At 51.2% G+C, this 27,304-nt stretch overlaps 1 protein-coding gene across 3 annotated transcripts in view; it reads right to left on the bottom strand.

The window, feature by feature from the left end:
- Window positions 1–25,264, bottom strand: part of LOC141153169 (histo-blood group ABO system transferase 1-like) — a 114,254-nt gene extending 88,990 nt beyond the window's left edge. For all 3 annotated transcript variants that reach the window (XM_073637867.1, XM_073637869.1, XM_073637866.1), the window contains exon 1: window positions 25,040–25,264. In XM_073637867.1, the coding sequence (XP_073493968.1) occupies window positions 25,040–25,070 (31 nt within the window). In that variant the 5' untranslated portion in view covers window positions 25,071–25,264. The remainder of the gene's footprint in view (window positions 1–25,039) is intronic.
- Window positions 25,265–27,304: the final 2,040 nt, after the last annotated feature.

The raw sequence follows: 27,304 nt of genomic DNA on the forward strand, positions 1-27,304 counted from the left end.
GGTCCAGCTCACCCCAAACCATCTCGATTGGGTTCAGGTCTGGTGACTGTGGAGGCCAGGTCATCTGGCGTAGCACCCCATCACTCTCCTTCTTGGTCAAATAGCCCTTACAGAGCCTGGAGGTGTGTTTGTGGTCATTGTCCTGTTGAAAAATAAATGATGGTCCAACTAAACGCAAACCGGATGAAATAGCATGCCGCTGCAAGATGCTGTGGTAGCCATGCTGGTTCAGTATGCCTTCAATTTTGAATAAATCCCCAACAGTGTCCCCAGCAAAGCACCCCCACACCATCACACCTCCTCCTCCATGCTTCACGGTGGGAACCAGGCATGTAGAGTCCATCCATTCACCTTTTCTGCGTCGCACAAAGACACGGTGGTTGGAACCAAAGATCTCAAATTTGGACTCATCAGACCAAAGCACAGATTTCCACTGGTCTAATTTTCATTCCTTGTGTTCTTTAGCCCAAACAAGTCTCTTCTGCTTGTCGCCTGTCCTTAGCAGTGGTTTCCTAGTAGCTATTTTACCATGAAGGCCTGCTGCACAAAGTCTCCTCTTAACAGTTGTTGTAGAGATGTGTCTGCTGCTAGAACTCTGTGTGGCATTGACCTGGTCTCTAATCTGAGCTGCTGTTAACCTGCGATTTCTGAGGCTGGTGACTCGGATAACCTTATCCTCAGAAGCAGAGGTGACTCTTGGTCTTCCTTTCCTGGGGCGGTCCTCATGTGAGCCAGTTTCTTTGTAGCGCTTGATGGTTTTTGCAACTGCACTTGGTGACACTTTCAAAGTTTTCCCAATTTTTTGGACTGACTGACCTTTATTTCTTAAAGTAATGATGGCCACTCATTTTTCTTTACTTAGCTGCTTTTTTCTTGCCATAATACAAATTCTAACAGTCTATTCAGTAGGACTATCAGCTGTGTATCCACCTGACTTCTGCACAACACAACTGATGGTCCCAACCCCATTTATAAGGCAAGAAATCCCACTTATTAAACCTGACAGGGCACACCTGTGAAGTGAAAACCGTTTCCGGTGACTACCTCTTGAAGCTCATCAAGAGAATGCCAAGAGTGTGTAAAGCAGTCATCAAAGCAAAAGGTGGCTACTTTGAAGAACCTAGAATATAAGACATATTTTCAGCTGTTTCACACTTTTTTGCTAGGTATATAATTCCACGTGTTAATTCATAGTTTTGATGCCTTCAGTGTGAATGTACAATTTTCATAGTCATGAAAATACAGAAAAATCTTTAAATGAGGTGTGTCCAAACTTTTGGTCTGTACTGTATATACTAGATTCCTTGATAGGGCATTGATCCAGGGAACTAGTCTGATTGTTGTATGGAGTCGGGAAGGAATTTTTTTCCCCAATGTGGAACTTAGTGTTTGCCACATGTTTTTTTTTTGCCTTCCTCTGGATCAACATGTTAGGCTATGGGTTGAACTAGATGGACTCAGTCTTCCTTCAACCTTAAAAACTATGTTACTATGTAGTGTTGTCCCCTTGCCTGCATTGTTGTCCCTCTGCTTCCAGTGTTGTCTTCCCTGCCTCCAGTTTTGTCTCCCCTGCCTCCAGTGCAGTCTCTCCGCCTCCAGTGTTGACCCCCTGCCTCTAGTGTTGTCCACTGCCTCCAATGTTATCGCTCAACCTCCAGTGTTTTCCCTCTGCCTCCAGTTTTATCCCTCTGCCTCCAGTGTTATCCCTCTGCCTCTAGTGTTGTCCACTGCCTCCAGTGTTATCCTTCTGCCTCCAATGTTATCCCTCTGCTTCTAGTGTTGTCCACTGTCTCCAGTGTTATCCCTCTGCCTCCAGTGCTGTCTCTCTGCCTCCAGTGTTGCCTCCAATGTTATCTCTCCGCCTCCAGTGTTTTCCCTCTGCCTCCAGTTTTATCCCTCTGCCTCCAGTGTTATCCCTTTGTTTCTAGTGTTGTCCACTGTCTCCAGTGTTATCCCTCTGCCTCCAGTGCTGTCTCTCTGCCTCCAGTGTTGTCCCTTTGCCTGCAGTGTTGTCCCTCTGCTTCCAGTGTTGTCTTCCCTGCCTCCAGTTTTGTCTCCCCTGCCTCCAGTGCAGTCTCTCTGCCTCCAGTGTTGACCCCCTGCCTCTAGTGTTGTCCACTGCCTCCAATGTTATCTCTCCGCCTCCAGTGTTTTCCCTCTGCCTCCAGTTTTATCCCTCTGCCTCCAGTGTTATCCCTCTGCTTCTAGTGTTGTCCACTGCCTCCAGTGTTATCCCTCTGCCTCCAGTGTTATCCCTCTGCTTCTAGTGTTGTCCACTGTCTCCAGTGTTATCCCTCTGCCTCCAGTGCTGTCTCTCTGCCTCCAATGTTATCTCTCCGCCTCCAGTGTTTTCCCTCTGCCTCCAGTTTTATCCCTCTGCCTCCAGTGTTATCCCTCTGCTTCTAGTGTTGTCCACTGCCTCCAGTGTTATCCCTCTGCCTCCAGTGCTGTCTCTCTGCCTCCAGTGTTGCCTCCAATGTTATCTCTCCGCCTCCAGTGTTTTCCCTCTGCCTCCAGTTTTATCCCTCTGCCTCCAGTGTTATCCCTCTGCCTCTAGTGTTGTCCACTGCCTCCAGTGTTATCACTCTGCCTCCAGTGTTATCCCTCTGCTTCTAGTGTTGTCCACTGTCTCCAGTGTTATCCCTCTGCCTCCAGTGCTGTCTCTCTGCCTCCAGTGTTGTCCCCTTGCCTGCAGTGTTGTCCCTCTACTTCCAGTGTTGTCTCCTGGTCTCCAGTGTTATCCCTCTGCCTGCAGTTTTGTCTCTGCTGCCTCCAGTGCAGTCTCTTTGCCTCCAGTGTTGTTCCCCTGCCTCCAGTGTTGTCTCTTTGCCTCCAGTGTTATCCCTCAGCCTCCAGTGTTATCCCTCTGCTTCTAGTGTTGTCCACTGCCTCCAGTGTTATCCCTCTGCCTCCAGTGTTATCCCTCTGCCTCTAGTGTTGTCTCTTTGCCTCCAGTGTTATCCCTCTGCCTCCAGTGTTATCCCTCTGCTTCTAGTGTTGTCCACTGTCTCCAGTGTTATCCCTCTGCCTCCAGTGCTGTCTCTCTGCCTCGAGTGTTGTCCCCTTGCATGCAGTGTTGTCCCTCTACTTCCAGTGTTGTCTCCTGGTCTCCAGTATTATCCCTCTTCATGCAGTTTTGTCTCCCCTGCCTCCAGTGCAGTCTCTCTGCCTCCAGTGTTATCCCCCTGCCTCCAGTGTTGTCTCTTTGCCTCCAGTGCTGTCCCTCTGCCTCCATTGCTGTCCCCCTGCTTGCGTAATGGCCCAAACTTGTGTATGTGCCTTTAAAATGTAGCAGAGTTGGTAGCTACCTCATTATGTCTGCACAATGTTCACATTTACCTTTGCAGATAATGTACGTGAGGATTCAGTACATACAAGTGGGTTATATATGCATAAAGTGATGTACTTATATTCTGCTATTAGGATGTTGTAAAGCGTTAACAAAGCAGCCCTGCTTTACATATATGGCCATAAGGTCACACGGTTAGACCATATGACTGGGTCCTGGGCTTAGCAATCAAGGAGAAGGAGATGTTTGGTGTACTAGTGGTGGGCCTAGGGAAGCTGAAGGAGCAGGTAAGGGAGCAGCCATAGCTCCTGTATATGAGAGACCACAGCCTCAGTTGTAGACAGCTGTGTGACCAGGACTGTGCATAAAGGCAGAAGTTGAAACTCAGAAATCTCTGCACCATTTATATATCTACATTACTATACTGGAAAGTAACTCTGATTGCTGTATAGGAATTCAATCTCTGTTCAATCATCGTTTATCTGGATGTACCTGCATATTTGTGCAACAAGTAAAAGTTATCAACAGCCTCTGGCTTCCCTGTTTCCTGGACTATTTGGAGTGCACCAAATTACATCACACTACCAGGAGCAGAGGTTAATTAAGTGTACCCTGGCATCACAAACGTAATTGTCTTTTATTTTTGTCCCTGCCATAGCGAAGGGGTAACATCTGTACACTACATGGTGCGTGACTTATGGCATAGTATTGCCTGCATTACACTTGTAGTGCTGTCCTCCTGTCTCCAGTGTTGTTCCACTGCCTCCAGTGTTGTCCCGCTGCCTCCAGTGTTGTCCCTGTGCCTCCAGTGTTGTCCCCCTGCCTCCAGTGTTGTCCCCCTGCCTCCAGTGTTGTCTCCCTGCCTCCAGTGTTGTGTTGTCCCCCTGACTCCAGTGTTGTCTCTCTGCCTCCAGTGTTGTCTCTCTGCCTCCAGTGTTGTCTCTCTGCCTCTAGTGTTGTTTCTCTATTTCCACTGCTGTCCCTCTGCCTCCAGAGCGGTCTCATTGCCTTCAAAGCTGTTCCTCTGCCTCCATGTTGTCTCCCAGTCTCCATTCTGGCCCATCTGTCTCCAGTGCTTTCATTCTTCCTGTTGTTTCTTGGTCTCTATTGTTGTCTCTTTGACCCAGTGCGGTCTCTTTGCCTCCGGCTCCTGTCTCTTCCCCCGTTGCTGTCTCTCTCTGTCCCCAGTGCTGTCTCTCTGCCTAGAGTACTTGTTTTGTCCCCGGGGCTCCACAGCTTCTTACAGTCTGCTCTGCTGGAGCTGCAGAGATTAGGTTCCTTCTATAACTAAGGATAGAACAATAAATTGCATGACCGTGTACGGCCAACCCGGGTTCCATTATTCACATTCCCCCTCCCCTTTTCACCCATGCCAAATAAAACACTGCACCTGTAATTTTCTCTTTTGATAAATTTGGCCACAGCGGCCGTTTTATTAACAAACAACAATATTAAACATATAAACATTATAATAACAAGGGTAAGGGTTCTTGGAGTTAAAAAATTGATCTGGCATAAACCAAACAGTACTTGAACCACCATGTTACCCTCAGCCGTACCACACCAGCTCAAGGGCACCAAAAGCTCCCAGGGTAAAACCCCGTCCAGAGCCCCCAAAACCAAAATGCCAGATCACCCCACTTAATCAAGCCAATGCCTGTAACTTGATAATCTCCTTTTTTACCGACACTTCCGTGCCAACTCCAAGAACCCCAACCCCCCCCCCCGCCACAAACGAACAGCCCTGACCACCTCAGGCTCGTGAGCGCCCCAACACCGCCAAAGCCCTTTCAATCCCCCCCTGTATGGCCAGTGCCCATAAATCGATGCCTATATCATTCAAATGCACGCCATCCTTTGCCCAAAATTCTCCAACTCCCGCTTCCAGATCAAGATGCCGTACGCTTACTCCCCCATTCCTGTTAACAAAAGCTGATATGGCTCTGTTCAACTTTATACGTGCCCTATTAATTCCCTTCAATGATCTGGCCTCCCTCCATGTTTTTCTGGGCACCACCTCAGACCAAACAGTCAACACCTCAGGAAAAGATGTCCATAGCCTTAAAAGATCAATTTTAATGTCCCTCATCAATTCCCTGACCGGTCGAGCCCCCAAATCATTCCCTCCCATGTGCAGCACTAAAATATCCGGTGCCCGATCCAAACAAGCTGCTTTATGGAACTCTGGCAGTACTCTCCTCCACACCATCCCTCGGAAACCCAACCACCGAACCACGGCTTGCTCTCGGCTGAAGCCCAATTGCCTACCGTCGGGTCTCACGTCCGCCCGCAGCGCCACCCAGTGGACAAAAGAGTGCCCCATAATCCACACTAACAACAGGACTCCACCTGCAACAAGACAACCAAAAATATTTAAATCCAAAAGATAATTACATTAGACCGAATGCCTAATTCCTTACATAAGACAGGTATCGATCGGAACTCCATCTCCCAATGCGTTTTATCACTTCCTTGCCTAACCCCAAACCATCCGCTTCCGACGCCGTGCCAATTCTGAAGGAATGTGACCCATATACCTCAGGGCTAAGGCCCAACTCAGCAATACCCTTCTTAAACACTGCTATAAACTGGAAACGCGATAAAAATTCACCATTTTCATGACACAATAATGGGCCCTTCCTCCCTGACCAAACCTGCCAGTAAGCCATTAAACATGTACTAGGACAAACCAAAGATCCCTTAACCTCACCTAAGACCACATGTTTTCCTCTGCCCAATTGATCTGTCTTCCCCCTTCTTATCCAAAATTCAATGCCCCCATCTCGACCGCTCATATCCTCAGCAAACAAACCCCCAACCTTATTCCTGCTTGGTGCCACCAATTCACCTACCCTTAGTGCACCAAAAAATGCCAATGCAAAAGCCAATCTAAACAATGTGGCCTCAAAAAATGAACAACAAATCCTATCCATTACCAAACCCAAACGTTCCAAGATACTAAAGGTTACCAGCCTACGTTTATCCAACACTTTACCTCCTCTCCTAAAGCCCTTGCTTCACCAAAAAGGCCTTCGTAACATCCTTCGTACCCAGCAATTTAAAACCAAATGCTAATCCTGCCACAAACTTGCCAACTTTTGAAACCGACCATCCGCTCTCCGCCGCCCTTCCCAGCAGAAACAACACCGCCGTCTCTCTATATACCTCACTCTCCACTCCACCCCACTCCTGAATCCAACTTTGCCATACTCGCCACGATGCCTCGTATGATGCCCAGGTCTGCCTTGTGATAGACTCTTGTATTAACCGTCCCGCTCCTCCATAACCATCTGCCACAACCGCGAAGGGCATTCTTGACCCACGTCCTCTGCCTCTGGTGCTAGTGGCCGAAAACGATCCCACTGAAAACGAGACAAGGCATCTGCTATGGAATTTTTTACACCTGGCACATGGACTGCTGTAATCCAAGCGTTCAACTTAAGACAACAAAGGACAAGTTCCCTCAGCAACCTAATCACAGGCGGCGACGAGGCCGAAAAACTGTTGATGACCGATACCACTCCCATGTTATCGCAGTGAAACCGAATTCTCCTGTTGGCAGAACACTCCCCCCAAATATTCACCGCCACAACAATAGGAAACAACTCCAAAAATGCCAAGTTCCTCGTAAGACCCCTCTCTTTCCACATATTCGGCCTCTCACCTACACTCCACCGTCCTTTCCAGTATGGCCCATAACCAGCACCTCCTGCAGCATCCGTAAATATCTCACAATCATAACTGTTCAACAACTCCTCCTGTATTAACGATCTTCCGTTATAATTTTGCAGAAACAACTTCCAAACTTTCAGATCCTCCTTGTGTTCTTTATTTAAGCGAATAAAATGATGCGGAGCCCGCACTCCTGCTGTCGCTCCAGCCAACCTGCGACAAAATATTCTGCCCATTGGCATAATCCTGCCCGCAAAATTCAAACGCCCTACCAGTGACTGTAACTCCTTCAGTGTCACCTTGCACAATCTCCCGATCCTATTGACCTCCTGTTTAAGCAAAATCAATTTATCATCTGGTAACCGACACTCCATCCTTTCAGTATCAATTACAATGCCCAGGAAACTTAGGGTTGTGCAAGGGCCTTCCGTCTTTTCTACTGCCAAAGGTACGCCAAAATGCTCTGCCACCCACTCCATAGTACCTAACAAATTCCTACACAACAATGATTGCGGGGGACCTATAAACAAGAAGTCGTCCAAATAATGAATGACCGACTTCACAGAAGCCAGGTCCTTCTGTGTCACCCCAGGCCAGGATGCCACAAACTTGTAAGGCTGCGTCTGAGAGCAGGAGGGAGGTTCTCTGGTCATGGACCATTTGCATGCAGCACCTCCTGTCCCAGGCCAGTAGGGGGAGCAGGCTGCCCCTATAAAAGCTGGAACTGAGGGCAGGGTTAGGGAGACCAGGACCCACTTCTGAAGCATCCAGAAGGGTTCCCAGAAGAGAGGGACAGGTCAGCCGCAGCTGAGGAGTCCAGGAGGCAAAGGAGGAACAGAAAGCCAGGGACCGAGGCGACGAGAGCCGGTCCTGGCAGAGAGAGAACTACACAACCGGACACTGGGGTCCGAGGCTGTCAGGGTTGCAGGTCCTGCAGCAGATAACCAACCCGCAAGGGATTTCAGGTCCCTTGGCCTAAGAAGCCTGGAAGCTCCGCCACACAGAGGGACCGGTACAGCACGGAAAAGCTACAGGTACCTAAGGCCCGAGTCGCAAGCCATACAGGCGTAGTACACGGCAAGCTCAGGGACGTGGGCTATCATACCACTAAAGGGGGAGATAGTCAGCAAGGGCAGATAGAGAACGGTAGGCCTACCCACTCACCCTGACCAGCGGAGCTCGCCCGAATGCCCTCAGACACCCAGGTCCATTCTTACCCTGTACTCCTGGTGGGTCTGTGATAAGATCTGCAGTAAAAGACCCTGGACTGCATTATTGGACTGTGTGTGGTTACTGCTGCGCCTGCACCATCACCCCCAGCATCCTATTACACTGCCCTGAGGCTACACTCCTCCCGTGGGGAGTTGTACTATTACCTGCTGCATCCCCAACACCAGCCTCAGCGGTCTGCCTTGCAGCGGCGGTCCTCCCTGACCGCAATCCACGGGTGGCGTAGTCGGACATTGCAAAACATATATAAGACTGCCACTGGTCTGACCACCCTGAGCCATGGGACCAGGCCGCCACTACTACTCCCAGCATTGCCCTGAAGCCCGGTCCCGAGTGCCCCACGGCTGAGGGGGCGAGTCAGTTTTGGCGTAGTCGGCAGGATTGTGACCAACCCGCCACAAACGGGTATTGCGTGCCTGAAAAAGACTGTACACGTACCTTAAAAAGAAGTTTCCCACCATCCGGAGCCGTTTCCCGCCGTCTTCAGCCGTCTCCCGCCATCTTCAGCAGTTTTCCCGCCATCTTCAGCCATTTTCCCGCCATCGGACGCCATCTTCAGGACGCCGCGCGGGAAGAAGAGGGGCGTGGACGTCCAAAGAGCACGAGACTTGAAGCCCCGCCCTACGCACCGACTCTGCGCAAGGTCCTGGAAGGGAGAGAGAGCGACGCTGACGTCACCAGGACGCGACGCAAGGTCCTCACACGGAGCAGCACAAGCGGAGCCGCGGCCTACAGAAGAGGATCATCGGAAGGTAGGCCACGCTTAACTAGGGGGGAGGAAGATGACGGACACGGAGGGGCCTTCTACAACCAGCGGGGCTGCAGCAGCGGTGATGCCGTTCTCTATGCCCTACATCCCCGGAGCATCCTGGCTACCCCAATACTCAGGGGACCCCCATACCTTAACTGACTTTAGGGAAAGACTGCACAGTTTATTCAAAGTTTATCCCCTGACAGAAGAACAGAAAGTGAGCATTCTGACGGGGCAGCTCACCGGTGCAGCCCAGCGGGAAGTGAAATCATGGTCAGATGAGGAGAAAAGGACAGTAAAGGACATTCTGACCCGGCTGCGGAGTACCTTTGATACCCGTACCTCAGCAGAAATCAAAATGCGGTTCTATGGCTGTAAGCAGCGGGCCCAGGATAGTATCAGAGACTATGCCTTGAACCTGCAAGAAGCCCTGAGAGCTATAAAACAAGCTGACCCTGGTAGCGTGCAGGACTCTGATAAACTGTTGACTGACCAGTTCATAGAAGGTCTGCTGTCCAGCGCCCACAGAACCCAGCTGCGCCTCATGGCCCTACAGAACCCCGATTTGACTTTTGCGCAGTTCAAGGATCGGGCCATCCGGGTGCTCAGAGAACCCGCAGCAGGTGGCGCTGTAGCTTCCTGGCGCCCAGCCATCACTTACCACCAGGGGGCAGCGCCCTACCACGCAGACCTTGTGGGGGCTGATGCACAGGCCCTAAATCCATCCCCAGCCTGCACACCTGCACCATCAGGTCCAGGAGCTAACAAAGAGTGTGGCTGCATTAACCAGGACCGTACAGTCGTTGCAGGTGGAACCATCAAGACCAATCGAGCTGGCTTCCAGTCCGGAGGATGTCCCGTGGCGTCGACAGAGGAGGATCCCGCCGTTCAGAGGGAGGCCCGCCGACCGCTACACTGAGGATGGACAGCCGATTTGCCGCCGTTGCAGTCAGCCAGGACACATAGCAAGGTACTGTACTTTAAATGGGTCCGACCTGGGGCAGAGGGCCAACCCCCAGGCATAAGGTCATCAGGCCCGTCTAATTGGCGTAATAAGTACGTGGGGGGACGCCCGGTCTTACCCGTAGTGCTGGACGGTATCCCCATGAGTGCACTGCTGGACACCGGGTCTCAAGTGACTACCATCCCCTACGTACTTTTCAAGCGGTACTGGAGTGACGCTGACATAACCCGCTACCCAGACGATGACTTAAGCATCATTGCCAGCAATGGCCAACCCGTGCCGCAGGTGGGGTTCAGAGAGATGACCATCAAGATTGGTAAGGTGGAACTGCCGGCACAGGGAGTGATCATTGTGGACATTCACCGTCGTGAAAGTCACCCTAAAATAACTGTGGGTACTAATGTAATTGAAAACTGTCTTTCAGAAGTAATTGTGATTTTACAGCAGGTGGCGATGAATGCGAGCTCCAGCCAACAGAGGGTCCTCCAGAAAGAGATAAGAGCCCTGATGAGACGGCAGCAGGTAGAACTGTCTGGTGGTGAGATCGGTAGCGTAAGAATGAGTGACCCATTCCCCATTTCCATGCCTCCCAAAAGTGAAATGATGATCTGGTGTCGGACTGCAATCGGGTTGAGAGGTAGAGACTACCAACCATGGTAGAACCCGTGTACTCAGACAGCAGGCCCACCATTTTGACAGCCCGGGGGGTGGTTGATGTCCGTCATGTGAGGGTGCCCGTTCGCATTCTCAATATTGGGGAGAGGGAGGTACACTTACCCAGGTACGCTATGCTTGCCAAACTGTTCGCTGTTGAGCACAAAGCTATCAGGGCCGTGGAACCGTTGCCTCCATCTCCACAGGTGGAGGGTAATGGCTCCCAGAAACAAAAGGAGTACTGGTGCCAGAAACTCCATGTGGGTGCTGACTCCACTCCCTTGCACCAAAAACAAGGAGTCTACCGGGTGGTTCAAGAGTATGAGAGAATTTTTAGTAAGCACCCGCTAGACTTCGGCAGAGTAAAAGGGATAGAACACCATATCCCCACAGGGAGCCACCCACCAATAAAAGAGAGACACAGGCCTGTACCTCCTGCACATTATCAGAACGCCAAAGGTATGCTGAGAGAAATGAAAGAAGCTGGGGTCATTAGAGATAGCTGTAGCCCCTGGGCAGCTCCCTTGGTTTTGGTAAAAAAGAAAGACGGTACCATGAGAATGTGCGTGGACTATAGACAAATCAATCGTATCACCCATAAAGATGCGTACCCATTACCTAGGATAGAGGAGTCTTTAGCAGCTCTAAAATCAGCTAATTTCTTCTCTACTTTGGACCTTACTAGCGGGTACTGGCAGGTTCCTGTGGCAGAGGCTGACAAGGAGAAGACCGACTTCACCACCCCGATGGGACTGAGTGAGTTCAACTGTATGCCCTTCGGGCTCTGCAATGCACCAGGGACCTTCCAGAGGCTGATGGAATGCTGTCTAGGGCACCGAAACTTTGAGACGGTCCTCCTTTACCTGGACGACGTGATCATCTATTCAAAGACTTACGAGGACCATCTAAAGCACCTGGCCGAGGTGTTCGAAGCCCTGGCAGGCTACGGCCTGAAAGTGAAGCCTTCAAAGTGCCACCTGTTAAAACCGAAGGTTCAGTACCTAGGACACGTGGTGAGTGCAGAGGGAGTAGCCCCCGACCCCGACAAAGTTACAGCCATTAAGGGCTGGCCAAGCCCCTCTAACATCAAAGAAGTGAGGCAATTCCTCGGGTTGGTAGGCTACTACCGAAGGTTCATCCCCGGGTTCACTAAGATGGCATCCCCTATGCAGAACCTCCTGATAGGGCAATCTAAATCCAGAAGTCACAAGCCACCCTTCAAGTGGGACAAGCCGGAAGAGGAGTCCTTCCGCCAGTTGAAGATGGCCCTCACGGGGGATGAGATCCTGGCCTACCCCGATTATGGCCAGACTTTTATCCTCCACACAGATGCCAGTAATGTAGGGCTGGGAGCCGTACTGTCACAGAACCAACAGGGCAGAGAAAGGGTGATCGCGTATGCCAGCCAGAAGCAGAGGCCCACTGAAAGGAACCCGGAGAATTACAGCTCCTTCAAGCTGATATCGACCCTGCAATACGCCTGGTGAAACACATGTTAACCCAGGAAGACGCTAGCCCTGGCCCGGACGCTCCAGAGGAAGCCAAGCAGATATGGAAGGAGAAAAGCAGGCTATTCCTCTACGAGGGTAAGCTGTGCAGAAGGCTTGTCAACCACCGGACGCACGAGCTGACCTGGCAGATAGTGTTCCCAAGGCGAGATGCAGCAATGGTCCTGGAGGCCTACCATGACAGAGCGGGACACTTCGGGTGGAAGAAACTGGAGTTCCTACTGAGAGAGCGGTTCTACTGGGTCGGCATGAGAAGGGCCATCGAGAAGTGGAGCAGGGACTGCGGCCCATGTCACCTCAGAAGGAAGGACCGTACCAGCCAGCAGACACCCTTGAGGCCCATCGTCACCAGGCAGCCTCTTGACCTGGTATCTCTGGACCATGTGAAATTGGCTCCAAGCCGGTCGGGCTACGTCTATGCCCTGACAATTGTGGACCATTACTCCCGGTTCCTGGTAGTGGATCCTGTTAAAGACCTGACAGCCCAAACAGCGGCCAGAGCCTTCCAGCAACACTTCTGCCGTCCACATGGGTATCCGGAACAGGTCTTGACAGATCAAGGTCCAGCGTTTGAGGCTGAAGTATTCCAGGAGTTCTGCAACCTCTACGGCTGTAGGAAGATTCGGACAACGCCTTACCACCCGCAAACCAACGGGCTGTGTGAGAAGATGAACAATATCGTCATTGATCTCCTCAAGACGTTACCCCTGGAAGAATGCAGCCTGTGGCCGGAGAAGCTGCCAGACCTGATTGACTTGTACAACCATATCCCGGTGAATGCTACAAATTGCACCCCGGCTTACCTGATGCGAGCAAGACCAGGTAAGCTGCCGATCGACCTGGAAATGGGAGTCCTGACACCTGAGGACACCTCCCCAGACGCGGACTGGGATACGGAACGGCGGCTACAGTACAAGAAGGTACAGGAGAGTGTGGAGAGGAGTCTGGCTCAAGCGAGAGAAAAGCAAGAGAGGCTCTTCAACCAACACGCCCCTGCTGGTCCCCTGGAACCTGGTGAGCAGGTCCTGAAGCGGAAGAGAAGGTTACACAAGCTGGATGACCAGTGGGAGAGAGACCTGTACACAGTACTGCAGTCCGACCACGACAACCCGAAGGTATGTGTGATTACCAAGGATGGAAGAGAAACCACTAGCACCGTCTCCAGAGACCACCTAAAAAGGTGCCCCGAGCAACTACAGAGTCCAAGTGAAGATCAAGATGACCTTGAACCCGCAGAGGACAAGGAAGAGATGATCAGCACAGTTCTCGGAGAGTTCCCCCTGACCTGGACTCAGATAAATGGCGCAATAGTGGTACCCGTCCTACACTTCCTTCAGCCTACCCAGCAGGAGCCTACAGGAGGACAGGAAGAACAAGAAGAGCAAACGGCCCCAGAGGCGGAAGAACCCACGCCAGCAGCCCAGGAGAGTCAACCCTCTGCTGACAGTGAGCCTGCCATGCCTACGGTAAGCCAAAGGACCCGCAAACAGCTGCCTGCCCTGCCTGTACACCCAGCTAGTAGCTGTACCCTCAATGATAGTGGGGAAAGCCAGGTTGGTCCACCACCAGACAGTGGGTTAAGGAGGTCAACCAGGAGCACTAGGGATCAAATACCAGCTCGCTGGAGGATATAGGTACAAGATCTAAATGTACCATGTATATATTTAATATGTTTGTTACCTGTAACTAATAGTGTTTTCTCCAGTTTGTCTAGATATATGGACTGACAGGTTATGAACTTTGGATAACCGGAACTACCTTGTAAATAGTTGCACTTGCTGCCTCTTGCGAAGACGGCGATGGAAGAAAAACCTGTCTGGCGTGGTCCCGAGTGGTCCAAAGTAGTCTGCTTCGCCTTGCAGCCACGCCCAGGGCCAACGTTTGGGGTTTGCTTTGGACAGGTCCCCGCACCGGTTGAGACTTCGCCTTATTGGGTGAAATGGACTACCGGTCACAGGCCATACTGTGACCTAAAGAACTCAATATGTGGTGTTGTTTGTTGTTTTCTTCTCTGTTATGTTTATGTTATAATTTATACCCTGTATCGTGTTTCTTGTTTAGTCCAGGAGTACTAAACTTTCCTAGGGGGGAATGTGTCACCCCAGGCCTGGATGCCACAAACTTGTAAGGCTGTGTCTGAGAGCAGGAGGGAGGTTCTCTGGTCATGGACCATTTGCATGCAGCACCTCCTGTCCCAGGCCAGTAGGGGGAGCAGGCTGCCCCTATAAAAGCAGGAACTGAGGGCAGGGTTAGAGAGACCAGGACCCACTTCTGAAGCATCCAGAAGGGTTCCCAGAAGAGAGGGACAGGTCAGCCGCAGCTGAGGAGTCCAGGAGGCAAAGGAGGAACAGAAAGCCAGGAACAGAGGCAACGAGAGCCGGTCCTGGCAGAGAGAGACTACACAACCGGACACTGGGGTCCGAGGTTGTCAGGGTTGCAGGTCCTGCAGCAGATAACCAACCCACAAGGGATTTCAGGTCCCTTGGCCTAAGAAGCCTGAAGGCTCCGCCACACAGAAGGATCGGTACAGCACGGAGAAGCTACAGGTACCTAAGGCCCGAGTCGCAAGCCATACAGGCGTAGTACACGGCAAGCTCAGGGACGTGGGCTATCATACCACTAAAGGGGTAGATAGTCAGCAAGGGCAGATAGAGAACGGTAGGCCTACCCACTCACCCTGACCAGCGGAGCTCGCCCGAATGCCCTCAGACACCCAGGTCCATTCCTACACTGTACTCCTGGTGGGTCTGTGATAAGATCTGCAGTAAAAGACCCTGGACTGCATTATTGGACTCTGTGTGGTTACTGCTGCGCCTGCACCATCACCCCCAGCATCCTATTACACTGCCCTGAGGCTACACTCCTCCCGTGGGGAGTTGTACTATTCCCTGCTGCATCCCCAACACCAGCCTCAGCGGTCTGCCTTGCAGTGGCGGTCCTCCCTGACCGCAATCCACGGGTGGCGAAGTTGGACATTGCAAAACATATATAAGACTGCCACTGGTCTGACCACCCTGAGCCACGGGACCAGGCCGCCACTACTACTCCCAGCATTGCCCTGAAGCCCGGTCCCGAGTGCCCCATGGCCCAGGGGGTGAGTCACTTCACTACCCATTCCAAAAAACTACTGAAAGTTTCAAACAAAGAACACGAAATTGAACAACCCATTGGCAAACATCTATCAACATAATACTCCCCTTCCCAAAAACATCCTAACAACGGGATGCTATCCGGGTGAACTGGCAACAACCTAAAAGCAGGCTCAATATCAGTCTTAGCTAGCAACGAGCCTGGCCCATACCTCCGTACCCATTGTGCCGCCGCATCAAAAGATGTATATTGGACCGAACACAACTCCTGCGCAATGCCATCATTCACTGAAAGCCCTTTAGAGTATGACAAATGCTGAATCAAGCGAAACTTATTCACCTCTTTCTTGGGCACAACTCCTAACGGTGAAATAATCACCTTGTTGCTAGGCAATTCCTGAAACGGTCCCGCCATCCTGCCCAATTCAACCTCTTTAGCTAACTTCGTCTTAACCACCTCTGGATAACGGTGAGCCCACTTTAATTTCTTAACCGAAAAAGGGACTACATGATCAGGAGCTGGTATTCTAAAACCATCCAAAAACCCATCCTCAATAACTTTAGCCTCCAACTGATCCGGATACCTATTTAGAAAGGGGGCCGTCGCGTGAACCCTCACCGGAGTAACCCCCTTGACCGGTAACCACCGACGGCTTTCCTTTTCCTCTCTTAAAGCATTTTGATGCTCCATGTGAACTTCCATTACAATGGGAGCACACATGCTTGAATTTACAGGAGTTCCCGTAGTTACATTGACCATCATTAAATTGCCTGCTAGTTCCCGCTCCTTTTTAATGTTTTGCGCCCCCTGACTACCTCCCCCATGTCCCGCTGATTGATTCCCGCTACTGTTGTTCCCGTGAAAGGACTGCCCATACCTCACTGGGGCCATAACCCTCAACCACAACCCAATGTCTTTCTGATCCCATCTGATCTCCGGTCGGACTGCTTTTCTCTGCCGAAATTGCTCATCATATCTTAACCACGCCTGACCCCCGTAACTCCTCTGGGCCTCCCCGATAGCATCAAGGTAGCAGAATAAGCCTGAGCAATTATCAGGAGCTTTCTCCCCAATAACACTAGCCAATATTGCGAAAGCCTGTAACCAATTTACAAACGTCTGAGGAATCAACCTCCACCTACGCTTCTCCTCCTCCTCTTTTCTACTCTCATCCCTTTTTCCCTTATCCAGGTTAAACTTTTCCAATGGAAGAAGGGAAAAAATCTCTACGTACTCATCCCGCCAAATTTTTTCCTTTACCTCTTTTTTTAGGTGTGCCCCCAACGGCCCCTCAAAGCACACATAAACTTCCCCTTTTGCCCTATCGTCCAGTCTTACATTATCCGCCTTGTCCTTCTCTGTCTGCACACAAACCGATACCCCAGAAGGTATAATGTCTGCACTGACCCCCGACCTGCCCATCTCGCTTCTCACCTGCAAAGACACCGGTTGACTAGGCACCCACGCTGCTGCCGCGGGTGCCAATCCACCCTGATTAACTCCCCCTCTATCTATTCTAGCCAAGAATTGCGACATATTAAACAAAATGTCTCTAAGACCCATTATATCTGGCCCGCAACCTCCCCTAATATTTTGCCCAACTCCCTCATACAGTAATGACCCAGCGGGCGACAAACAAGACATAGAAGCAAACTCACCCAGCTGCGCAGGTGCTGTGTCCCTGCCAGCCGAAATTCCTGTGTCCTGCCGACGCCTGGATTCACCTCTATCCTCCCCACTCTCCGATCCGTCCGACTCCTGCTGCAGCGCAAGGCCCGCGCCCCTGGCCTCCTCGTCACCAGGGGGGACCTGAGCACTCGCCGCCGTCTGCGCTGCTCGTCCTCCGTCAATCCTGGCTCTGGTCCTTCCTGCAGTCCGTGACCTTCCTCGATTTCCAGACCCCGACTCCCGTGTCCGGCCTGTCGTGTTCCAAGTTTGACTGCCAGGCATCCCAGTGCTAATGCAGGCCGCTCCACCGCCTTGAATGTGTTGCATCGAGCCAGGCAGCAGATCTTCAAATTGCCGCTGCCTGCCCGTGAAATTCTGCTGCTGCGTCCCTGTCCCATTGTTTCTAGCAGGCACCCCGACTGGAGCATTGCCAGGTGTACCTGCCGTGCAAATGGTCCTTCGGCTGCTCCCCCCCCGCTCCACGTCCTCTGTGGTCATGGCGCTTTGAATTGGCGCCTTTTCTTGAACTGGGGGGCGTGTTCATATCTCCGTCGAAGACTTCCTGAGTAGCCCAGTCACGTGATTCCGGTTCCGGAAGTGACGTTGCTAGCACTTCCGTTGATGTCCCGCCCACCGGAAGCTGACGTGGCTGTATCGTGGGCCTTGCTTCCGGCGCGGCCCGGGCCCTGGTATTGCGGCTTGACACCGGAGCAGGCCGCACCACAGCCGACCGGGTTCTTTCAGTTGAGGACTGCGATACACTGCAGATGGAGCCCGCAGGGCGGCTAGGCGGATTCCTGCCGCGGCGGGCACACTGACGGGGAGTTCCGACAACACGCTCACCGGACGCAGGGTCCCCTGAGGGGCTCCGCGGCCTGCGCCTGCTGCCCGCACTAACCGTGTCCAGAGAAATCCTAACGGGCGGCCTCGTCCTCCTGCTGGCCCTTCCAGATCTCGATGGAGGTGCTTCTCCCCAGCAATCCTGACAGCTGGGACTCCAGCCACCCTCCACTTCTGGATCTGGCAGCCTCCCTCAGTCTGGCGATCAAGGAATCTACAGTTTCCATATTCTTGGTAAGTGTCTTCACGCAAAAGGACTTTCTCCAATGTTCTTGTCTCTGGGACTTTTCCAATGCTTTCTTCTCTGAACTGACCGTTTCTCACCCCACCCTTTCTGCTTTATCTACCCCCCCCCTCCTCAAATGCCAGCCCTTCAACCTATATCCAATCCCTATCATTTAAGTTCAAATTTAGGTTCCTTGCCTCCAGCCCCCTTCTGTAATACAGCACACAAACTGATCTGTCTCTTCCTCCAGAGGTCGACAGTCAGTCAGTCATCCCTGACAATCGCCACACACCCAGCAAACAATGGGGATCCACCCGGAGCAGCGCTCTCCAGTCATTACTCAGCATGATCTATATATAGATCTATATATAGAGGTTATACATCATTAATCCCATCTCCTGCCTCACAATCTAATCTTAAAGGGCAGAAGAGTCAGGTCATCAAGAGTTAAATCCTGGGATCGGCTGAAATCAACCAATCTGTGGGACGGGTCATCAATATGAAATTAGTGGAGGTCCAACGCCCCCATCAGTCAGGTGAAAACTGATTTGGCAGCAGCTGGGGTGTCAGGGCTCCTATCAATCTCACAGTGATACCCTACCTTTAAGGGTAGATATTCCTATGCCAAATACAGTCCACAGCCTAGCACCGGCTAGAGGAGGAAATGAGAAGTCTAAAGAGACAAAGGTGTCTTGAGCAGACAGTGGAGGCAATGCCTACTGCAGAGTCTGAAGGAGGATGATAGCAGCGGAGTCTGGAGGAGGACGAAGGGCAACAGAGTCTGGAACAGGACAACAAGGCCAAAGGAGACTGGATTAGGACAAGGGCAGTGGAGTCTGGAAGAGAGTGAGGGCAGCAGAGTCGGGAAGAGAGTGAGGGCAGCAGAGTCTGGAGGAGGTAAGCAGTGGAGTCTGGAGGAGGAGGACAACAGTGTGTGAAGAAGGAAGTGTAGGAGGAGAACTCCTGGAGTCTGGAGGAGGACAGCAGAATCTGGAGGAGGAGGATGATAGCGGAGTGGAAGGAGAAGGAGGAGTAAAACAGTAGAGTGTGGAGGAGGAAGTGTAGGAGGAGAAAAGAGTCTGGAGGAGGAGGTGGAGGGATACAGCGGAGTGTGGAGGAGGACAGTATGGAGTAGGAAAAAAAGGAGGAAGACAGTAGAGTCTGTATTAGGCTAGGGTCACATGAGCATATATTCTCCTCATCTGAGAGAGTTGACCCGATTATGCCAATGTTTTCCACGGACTCATTGACTTGCATGGCCGAGTGAGATCCGAATATCGGATCAAAACGAGCATGCTGCGATTTTTTCTTCGGATAGACTCTGTCCGAGGAGAAAAAAGGACATGAGCATGGCCCCATAGAATAACATTGGTCTGAGTGCAATCCGATGTTTTGTCAGATTGCACTGGGAACCAAAATACAGTAGTCTTTACGAGGCCTCAGGAAGAGGACGAGGAACCTGGATTCTAGAGAAAGAAGAGGACAGAGAAGTGTGAAGGAAGAGGACAGAGGAGGCTGGAGGAGGAAGAGGCCCCATATTGGAATAACTATATGGACTGGTATACAAAAAGATGTAGGATTGGATTTGTTCGTACCGGATATTACTATAAATAGGTGAGTTACGGAAACAGTGATATGTGAGAGCACAAGGAAGACCTATATCATGAGCTGATGATGATATTGCATGGACGCTGATCAACACTGATCCACTGATTACATCTGTGGTGACCACAGTGATAGTCTGAGAGTACGTACTTCCATTGATTAATGTGCAGCCCATGATCATTGGATTACCCAGAGGAATAGCCTATGAGAGGAGCTCCATCTTTCCTTTGAGAAGCCATTTTATCAAGTCCACCAAGATGAGCCGAACAAGCCATCATCTGATCTATAGCAGAGCCCATGGATGTCAATAGTGCAGATGAGCCAGGAATCCCAGAATGAAGCTCTGCCCTCACAGCACCCATCATCATCAGCCAGAGAATCCCCCTCCATGAGATGTATAGTCAGGCTTACACGTGTGTGATCAGGACATGGCTATAGACAAGCGTATATATGTGTGATGAGGACAGGGCTGCAGACAGACATATGAGGCGACCCTGAGGGTTCAGTCACCACAGAGGTACTGCACCTCACCCAGAGGTGTGGTGTCTCCCTTCTCTCAGGTAAGAAGGGAGTGCTGCCCGGAACCCCAACACCTGCATCCAACACTACACTGCTCCAGGCCAGCTGGAAGGGCAAGACGCAATATATGTTTCTGCTGAGCCCTGACCCTGGCTGGAGTGGGGGGAACCCAAAGGTAGGGTGAACCAGTAGTGGGTGTGGGTGGAGTAAGTAGTTAGAGGGAGCACCATAGTAGTAGGTATATAAAGGGAAGCCATCTTAGGGTGGCAGTTCAGTTCAGTCAGACTAGTCAGTGGGAGGACAGTTCAGAAGAACAGTCCAGGAGCAGAGTCTCAGTAGGAGCTCTGCTCCACAACTAGGGCCTAGTGTCAGAGGCCCAGGAGGGGAGCAGAGGAGTAGGCTCCGTTCTAAGAAGGGATCCCAGGGGGTACGGCGAGTGCAGGACGGCACCCGTACGCCCCGCATCTGTCAGAAGACAGAGGGATCGTAGGCCGCAAGAAGGGGACCGGCCCCTGGTCCAGCCGTGTTACTCCAGGTCTCGGCTGGGAAAACCGGAGGCTTCTGGCTTTTATAGTCAGTTGCTGAAGCCTCATTCTAATCCCTGTAAGGGTCAAGCAGGTCCAGGAACTCCGACGGACAGGAGGGGTTTCAGAGCACCCGAGCAGGATTGAGAGTGGGAAGCGCAGGGTAGGAGGGAGAAAGACCCAGCGTGAAGACGGTCTAGCTAGGAACACGAGAAAATGGGGTTCTACCAGGTACTCCTGAACTACCTGAGGAAGTGCTGAACCCCTGCCTGGTGAACGTAGCACCACATAGGAGGCTGACACCTGTACAGTGCACCAGTGGAACCCTCATAAGAACTGCGAGTAAAAACTCAGATGACTGCACTGCACTGCCTCCGTCCATTCTTTAATCTGCGCCATCATTCCCTCCCTGCACTACAACGCCCAGCGCAACCTACACGTTCTACACTGCCCTGGAGCTAGCTCTTCTTGTGGAGAGCCACACCATCCCTGCTGCCGTAACACCAGCTCCAGAGGACTGCTCCGCAGCGGCGGCTCCCTTTAGCCGCAATCCACAGGTGGTGTCACGAACAATCCCAAAAACCCCATATAAAAGTTCCCCCATTTTACACTGACCGCCCTGGGTCACGGACTGGGCCAGCCACCGTGATACTCCCCTACCGGCATACATAGGGGCCCGGCTGCCGAGTACCCCACGGCCCTGGGGGGGGTCACATATACACATGTAACCAAGACACGGTCACAGATAGCGTATAAAAGTGTGACAAGGACAGGGCTGTAGACAGACAGGCGTATACATATGTGAGCTTAATACGGCTACAGACAAACAGGTGTATACACGTATAATAGGGACATGGCTACAGACAGGTATATACATGTTTGACCAGGATATGGCTACAGACAGATTTGTGTTTAAGAGTGTGATTGCGACAAGGCTACAGCCAAAGGGATATATGTGTGATCAAGACACGGTTGCAGACAGATGGGGGTATATACATGTGACTTGGACACAGCTACAGTACACACTGATGACGGTAACACGGCTATAGTAAACAGGCGTGTACACGTGTGATGAGGACATGGCTACAGACAGAAGTATACATGGATGAACAAGACAGTTCGGCGTATATACAGGTGCTTCTCACAAAATTAAAATATCCTCAAAAATTGAATTTATTTCAATTATTCAATACAAAAAGTGAAACTCGTATATTATATAGAGTCATTACAAACAGAGTGATCTATTCCAAGTGGTTATTTCTGTTAATGTTGATGATTATGGATTAAAGCCAATGACAACACAAAAGTCATTATCTCAATAAATTAAAATACTTTATAACAACAGCTTGAAAAATGTTATTAAAATCCGAAATGTCTGTTCAGTAAATGCACTCAATACTTGGTCGGGGCTCCTTTTGCATCAATTACTGCATCAATGCGGCAATGTGGCATGGAGGCGATCAGCCTGTGGCACTGCTGAGGTGTTATGGAAGCCCAGGTTGCTTTGATAGCAGCCTTCAGCTCGTCTGCATTGTTGGGTCTGGTGTCTCATCTTCCTCTTGACAATACCCCATAGATTCTATATAATAGATTCTCTATGGGGTTAAGGTCAGGCGAGTTTGCTGCCAATCAAGCACAGTGATACTGTTGTGTGTAAACCAGGTATTGGTACTTTTGGCAGTGTGGACAGGGGCCAAGTCCTGCTGGAGAATGACATTTCCATCTCCAAAAAGCTTGTCGGCAGAGGGAAGCATGAAGTGCTGTAAATGAAAAGCAAAATTTACTTTCATCTGAAAACAACACATTGGACCACTGAGTAACAGTCCAGGTCTTTTTCTCCTTGGCCCAGGTAAGACGCTTCTGGTGTTGTCTATTGGTGATGAGTGGCTTGACACAAGGAATGTGACACTTGTAGCCCATGTCCTGGATACGTCTGTGTGTGGTGGCTCTTGAAGCAATGGCTCCAGCAGCAGTCCACTCCTTGTGAATCTCCCCCAAATGTTTGAATGGCCTTTTCTTAACAATCCTTTCAAGGCTGCGGTTATCCCGGTTGCTTGTGCACCTTTTTCTACCACACTTTTTCCTTACACTCAACTTTCCATTAATACGCTTGGATACAGCACTCTGTGAACAGCCAGCTTCTTTAGCAATGACCTTTTGTGGCTTACCCTCCTTGTGGAGTGTGTCAATGACTGCCTTCTGGACTTCTGTCAAGTCAGCAGTCTTCCCTATGATTGTGGAGCCTGCTGAAACATACTAACGGACCTTTTTAAATGCTTTGGAAGCCTTTGCAGGTGTTTTTTGCTAATTATTCTAATTTACTGAGATAATGACTTTTGTGTTTTCATTGTCTGTAAGCCATAATCATCAACATTAACAGAAATAAGCACTTGAAATAGATCAGTCTGTTTGTAATGACTCTATATAATATATGAGTTTCACTTTTTGTATTGAAGAACTGAAATAAATAAATGTTTTGATGATATTCTAATTTTGTGAGAAGCACCTGTACATGTGACCAGGACACAGCTAGAGTACACACAAGTGATGATGACATGACTACAGAAAACAGGCGTATACACGAGTGACGAGGACATGGATACAGATAGACAAGTGTATATGTGGCGCCCCTGAGGGTTCGGTCGCCACAGAGGTATTGCATCTCAGCCAGAGATGTGGCATCTCACTCTCAGGTAAGGAAGGAGTACAGCTCAGGACCCTAACACCTGCATCCAACACGTCCACTTCAGCAGGGCAGGGCGAGATTGCTCCTTAGGGAGAGCACAGTCCCTGGTCCCTGGCTGGAGTGGAGGGGATTCTAGAGAGGGGGAACCATGTAGTGGGTGTGGGTGGAGGAAGTAGCTCAGGGGAGCACAGGAGAGGAAGGTATAAATTGGGAAGCCATCTTAGAAAGTTCAGTCAGATCAGTCAGAGGAGGAAAGTGAGGGGAGCAGAGGCTCTGCAGGAGCTCTGCTCCAGAGGCGGGCCTAGCCAGTGAGGCCCAAGTCTGAAGAGAAGAGAGCAGAGGGAGCAGAAGAAAGGCTCCAGGAATCAGGAAAGGATCCCAGGGGTACGGGCCGTGCAGAAGGCCACCCATACGCCCGCATCTGCCAGGCGGTGGAAGGGTCAGGCCATCTAAAGGGAACTGGTCCCTCAACTAGCAGAGGACTTTATGCCCAACTAGAAACCGGAGGCTGCAGTACTTTAAGTCCTGTAGCCACAAGTCCACTCCAGTCTCACCGAGAAGGTAGCCACATAGAACCCAGGGGACGGACAGACGTCGCCAGCCAAGGCCCGCAGGTACCAGATTGGAGAAACTAGGTGTGAGGTGCAGGGAAAAGGCCAGAGAGAGGACACGTAAGGGGGTCCTGCTAAGTACTCCGGAGCTACCTGGGGGTAGACTGAACCCCTCCCTGAGTAAACACAGGACGACGAGGGCAGTTACATGCCTGCTGCAGTAACATCAGCTTCAGAGGACCTGCTCTGCAGCGGCGGCTCCCCTAGCCACATACCACAGGTGGCGTCACGAACTCTTTATAAACTATAATCCCCTGTAAATAAACCCCCCTTTTTATTGACCGCCCTGGGTCACGGACCGGGTCACCGCCACTGTGACATCACCCCCAGCATCCACCGGCCCAGCACCGAGTACCCCACGGCCCAGGGGGCTCGTCATATTCACATTTGAAGGGGACACGGCTTCAGAGAGATGCATACACGTCCGACTAGAACAAGGCCATATACACTTGTGACCATGACAGACAGCTAGGTATATACACGTGTGATGGGGACACGATTACTGACAGGCGTATACACATTAAATTAGGATATGGCTACAGACAAACAGGCGTATATACGTGTGATGCGTACAAGTCTACAGATAGGAGTATACACATGTGACTGGGACACAACAACAGTCAAACATATACATGGTTGATCAAGACACGGCTACAGATGGACAGATTTAAAAGTGTGACCGAGACACATCGACAGACAGACAAACGTATACCAATTTGACCAGGGAAATGGCTACAGACAGACAGGCATATGCACATATGATCGGGACACGGCCACACCACAGACGGACAGACGTATACACGTGCAACCGAGACACGTCTACAGACAGGTATATACACATGACTGGGACATGGCTACAGACGGACAGACGTATACAGGTGCGACTAGGACACGGCTACAGATGGACCAGCATATACACGCGTGACCGGGACACGACTACAGACAGACACGGGTATACATGTGTGTCCTGGCTATAGACAGACAGACATATGCCCATGTGACCGGGACACGGCTACAGACAGACACGGGTATACATGTGTGTCCTGGCTATAGACAGACGGACATATACCCATGTGACCGGGACACGGCTGCAGACAGACAGGCGTATACATGCATGACCGAGATACGGCTATAGCCAGACAGGTGTATAGACGTATGACTGGGACACGACTGTAGAAAGTTAGTGGCCCCGCTGTACTCACGTTTGTGGTCCTGCATGGCAGCTGATTTCATGGGAGCTGAGTAGTGAGTGGAGGGGACTGGACTGGCAGGGGCAGATGAGCAGCCTCGCAGCAGCACCGGCCCTGTGGGAGGGGGAGGCTCAGCGCCTCACTCAGGTATTTGGAGTTTATACAGGGCTCATACAAATAATACAATGACTGAGGAGTGAGCCTGCCGGTATTCTCAGTAAAATCCTCCTAGACAGGGATTATGAAGGGTGCGGAGATGGACATACCGGTCTGTACACTGCAGCTCACTTGTATCATCCCACTGTGCGACATTACAGGATTAGATACACGGCTCAGCAGACTATCATACATGATACGATTAGAAACAAAACGCAGGAGACTGTATCACACATGATAAGATTAGATACAGCAAATGATTTTGTAGATATGAGACCTATTAACAAAAATAATACCACCGAGGTGACGCTGCGCCGGAGCAGATTCCTAGAGCTCTCACCGTCTCTGGAACAGACACTGATGCCCTCATAGTCTCTGGAGCAGATTCCTGATGCCTTCACCGTCTCTGGAACAGACACTGATGCCCTCACCATCTCTGGAGCAGATTCCTAATGCCTTCACCATCTCTGGAACAGACACTGATACCCTCACCGTCTCTGGAGCAGATTCCTGATGCCTTCACCGTCTCTGGAACAGACACTGATGCCCTCACCGTCTCTGAAGCAGAATCCTGGTGCCCTCACCATCTCTGAAGCAGACACTGATGCCCTCACCGTCTCTGAAGCAGAATCCTGGTGCCCTCACCATCTCTGGATCAGACACTGATGCCCTCACCGTCTCTGGAGCAGATTCTTGATGCCTTCACCGTCTCTGGAACAGACACTGATGCCATCACCATCTCTGAAGCAGAATCTTGGTGCCCTCACCATCTCTGGAACAGACACTGATGCCCTCACCGTCTCTGGAGCAGATTCTTGATGCCTTCACCGTCTCTGGAACAGACACTGATGCCATCACCATCTCTGAAGCAGAATCTTGGTGCCCTCGCCATCTCTGGAGCAGACACTGATGCCCTCACCGTCTCTGAAGCAGAATCCTGGTGCCCTCACCATCTCTGAAGCAGACACTGATGCCCTCACCGTCTCTGAAGCAGAATCCTGGTGCCCTCACCATCTCTGGAACAGACACTGATGCCCTCACCGTCTCTGGAGCAGATTCTTGATGCCTTCACCGTCTCTGGAACAGACACTGATGCCCTCACCGTCTCTGAAGCAGAATCCTGGTGCCCTCACCATCTCTGGAGCAGACACTGATGCCTTCACCATCTCTGGAACAGACACTGATGCCCTCACCGTCTCTGGAGCAGACACTGATGCCTTCACCATCTCTGGAACAGACACTGATGCCCTCACCGTCTCTGGAGCAGATTCTTGATGCCTTCACCGTCTCTGGAACAGACACTGATGCCCTCACCGTCACTGAAGCAGAATCCTGGTGCCCTCACCATCTCTGGAGAAAACACTGATGCCCTCACCGTCTCTGAAGCAGAATCCTGGTGCCCTCATCATCTCTGGAACAGACACTGATGCCCTCACCGTCTCTGAAGCAGAATCCTGGTGCCCTCACCGTCTCTGGAGCAGACACTGATGCCTTCACCATCTCTGGAACAGACACTGATGCCCTCACCGTCTCTGGAGCAGACACTGATGCCTTCACCATCTCTGAAACAGACACTGATGCCCTCTCCGTCTCTGGAGCAGATTCTTGATGCCTTCACTGTCTCTGGAACAGACACTGATGCCCTCACCATCTCTGAAGCAGAATCCTGGTGCCCTCACCATCTCTGGAGCAGACACTGATACCCTCACCGTCTCTGAAGCAGAATCCTGGTGCCTTCACCATCTCTGGAACAGACACTGATGCCCTCACCGTCTCTGGAGCAGATTCCTGATGCCTTCACCGTCTCTGGAACAGACACTGATGCCCTCACCGTCTCTGGAGCAGATTCCTGATGCCTTCACCATCTCTGGAACAGACACTGATGCCCTCACCGTCTCTGAAGCAGAATCCTGGTGCCCTCGCCATCTCTGGAGCAGACACTGATGCCCTCACCGTCTCTGAAGCAGAATCCTGGTGCCTTCACCATCTCTGGAGCAGACACTGATGCCTTCATCATCTCTGGAACAGACACTGATGCCCTCACCATCTCTGGAGCAGACACTGATGCCTTCACCATCTCTGGAACAGACACTGATGCCCTCACCGTCTCTGGAGCAGATT

Source organism: Phyllobates terribilis, unplaced genomic scaffold, assembly GCF_046119375.1.
Source record: "Phyllobates terribilis strain yellow unplaced genomic scaffold, ASM4611937v1 Scaffold_7__3_contigs__length_470593459, whole genome shotgun sequence".
Lineage (NCBI taxonomy): Eukaryota > Metazoa > Chordata > Amphibia > Anura > Dendrobatidae > Phyllobates > Phyllobates terribilis.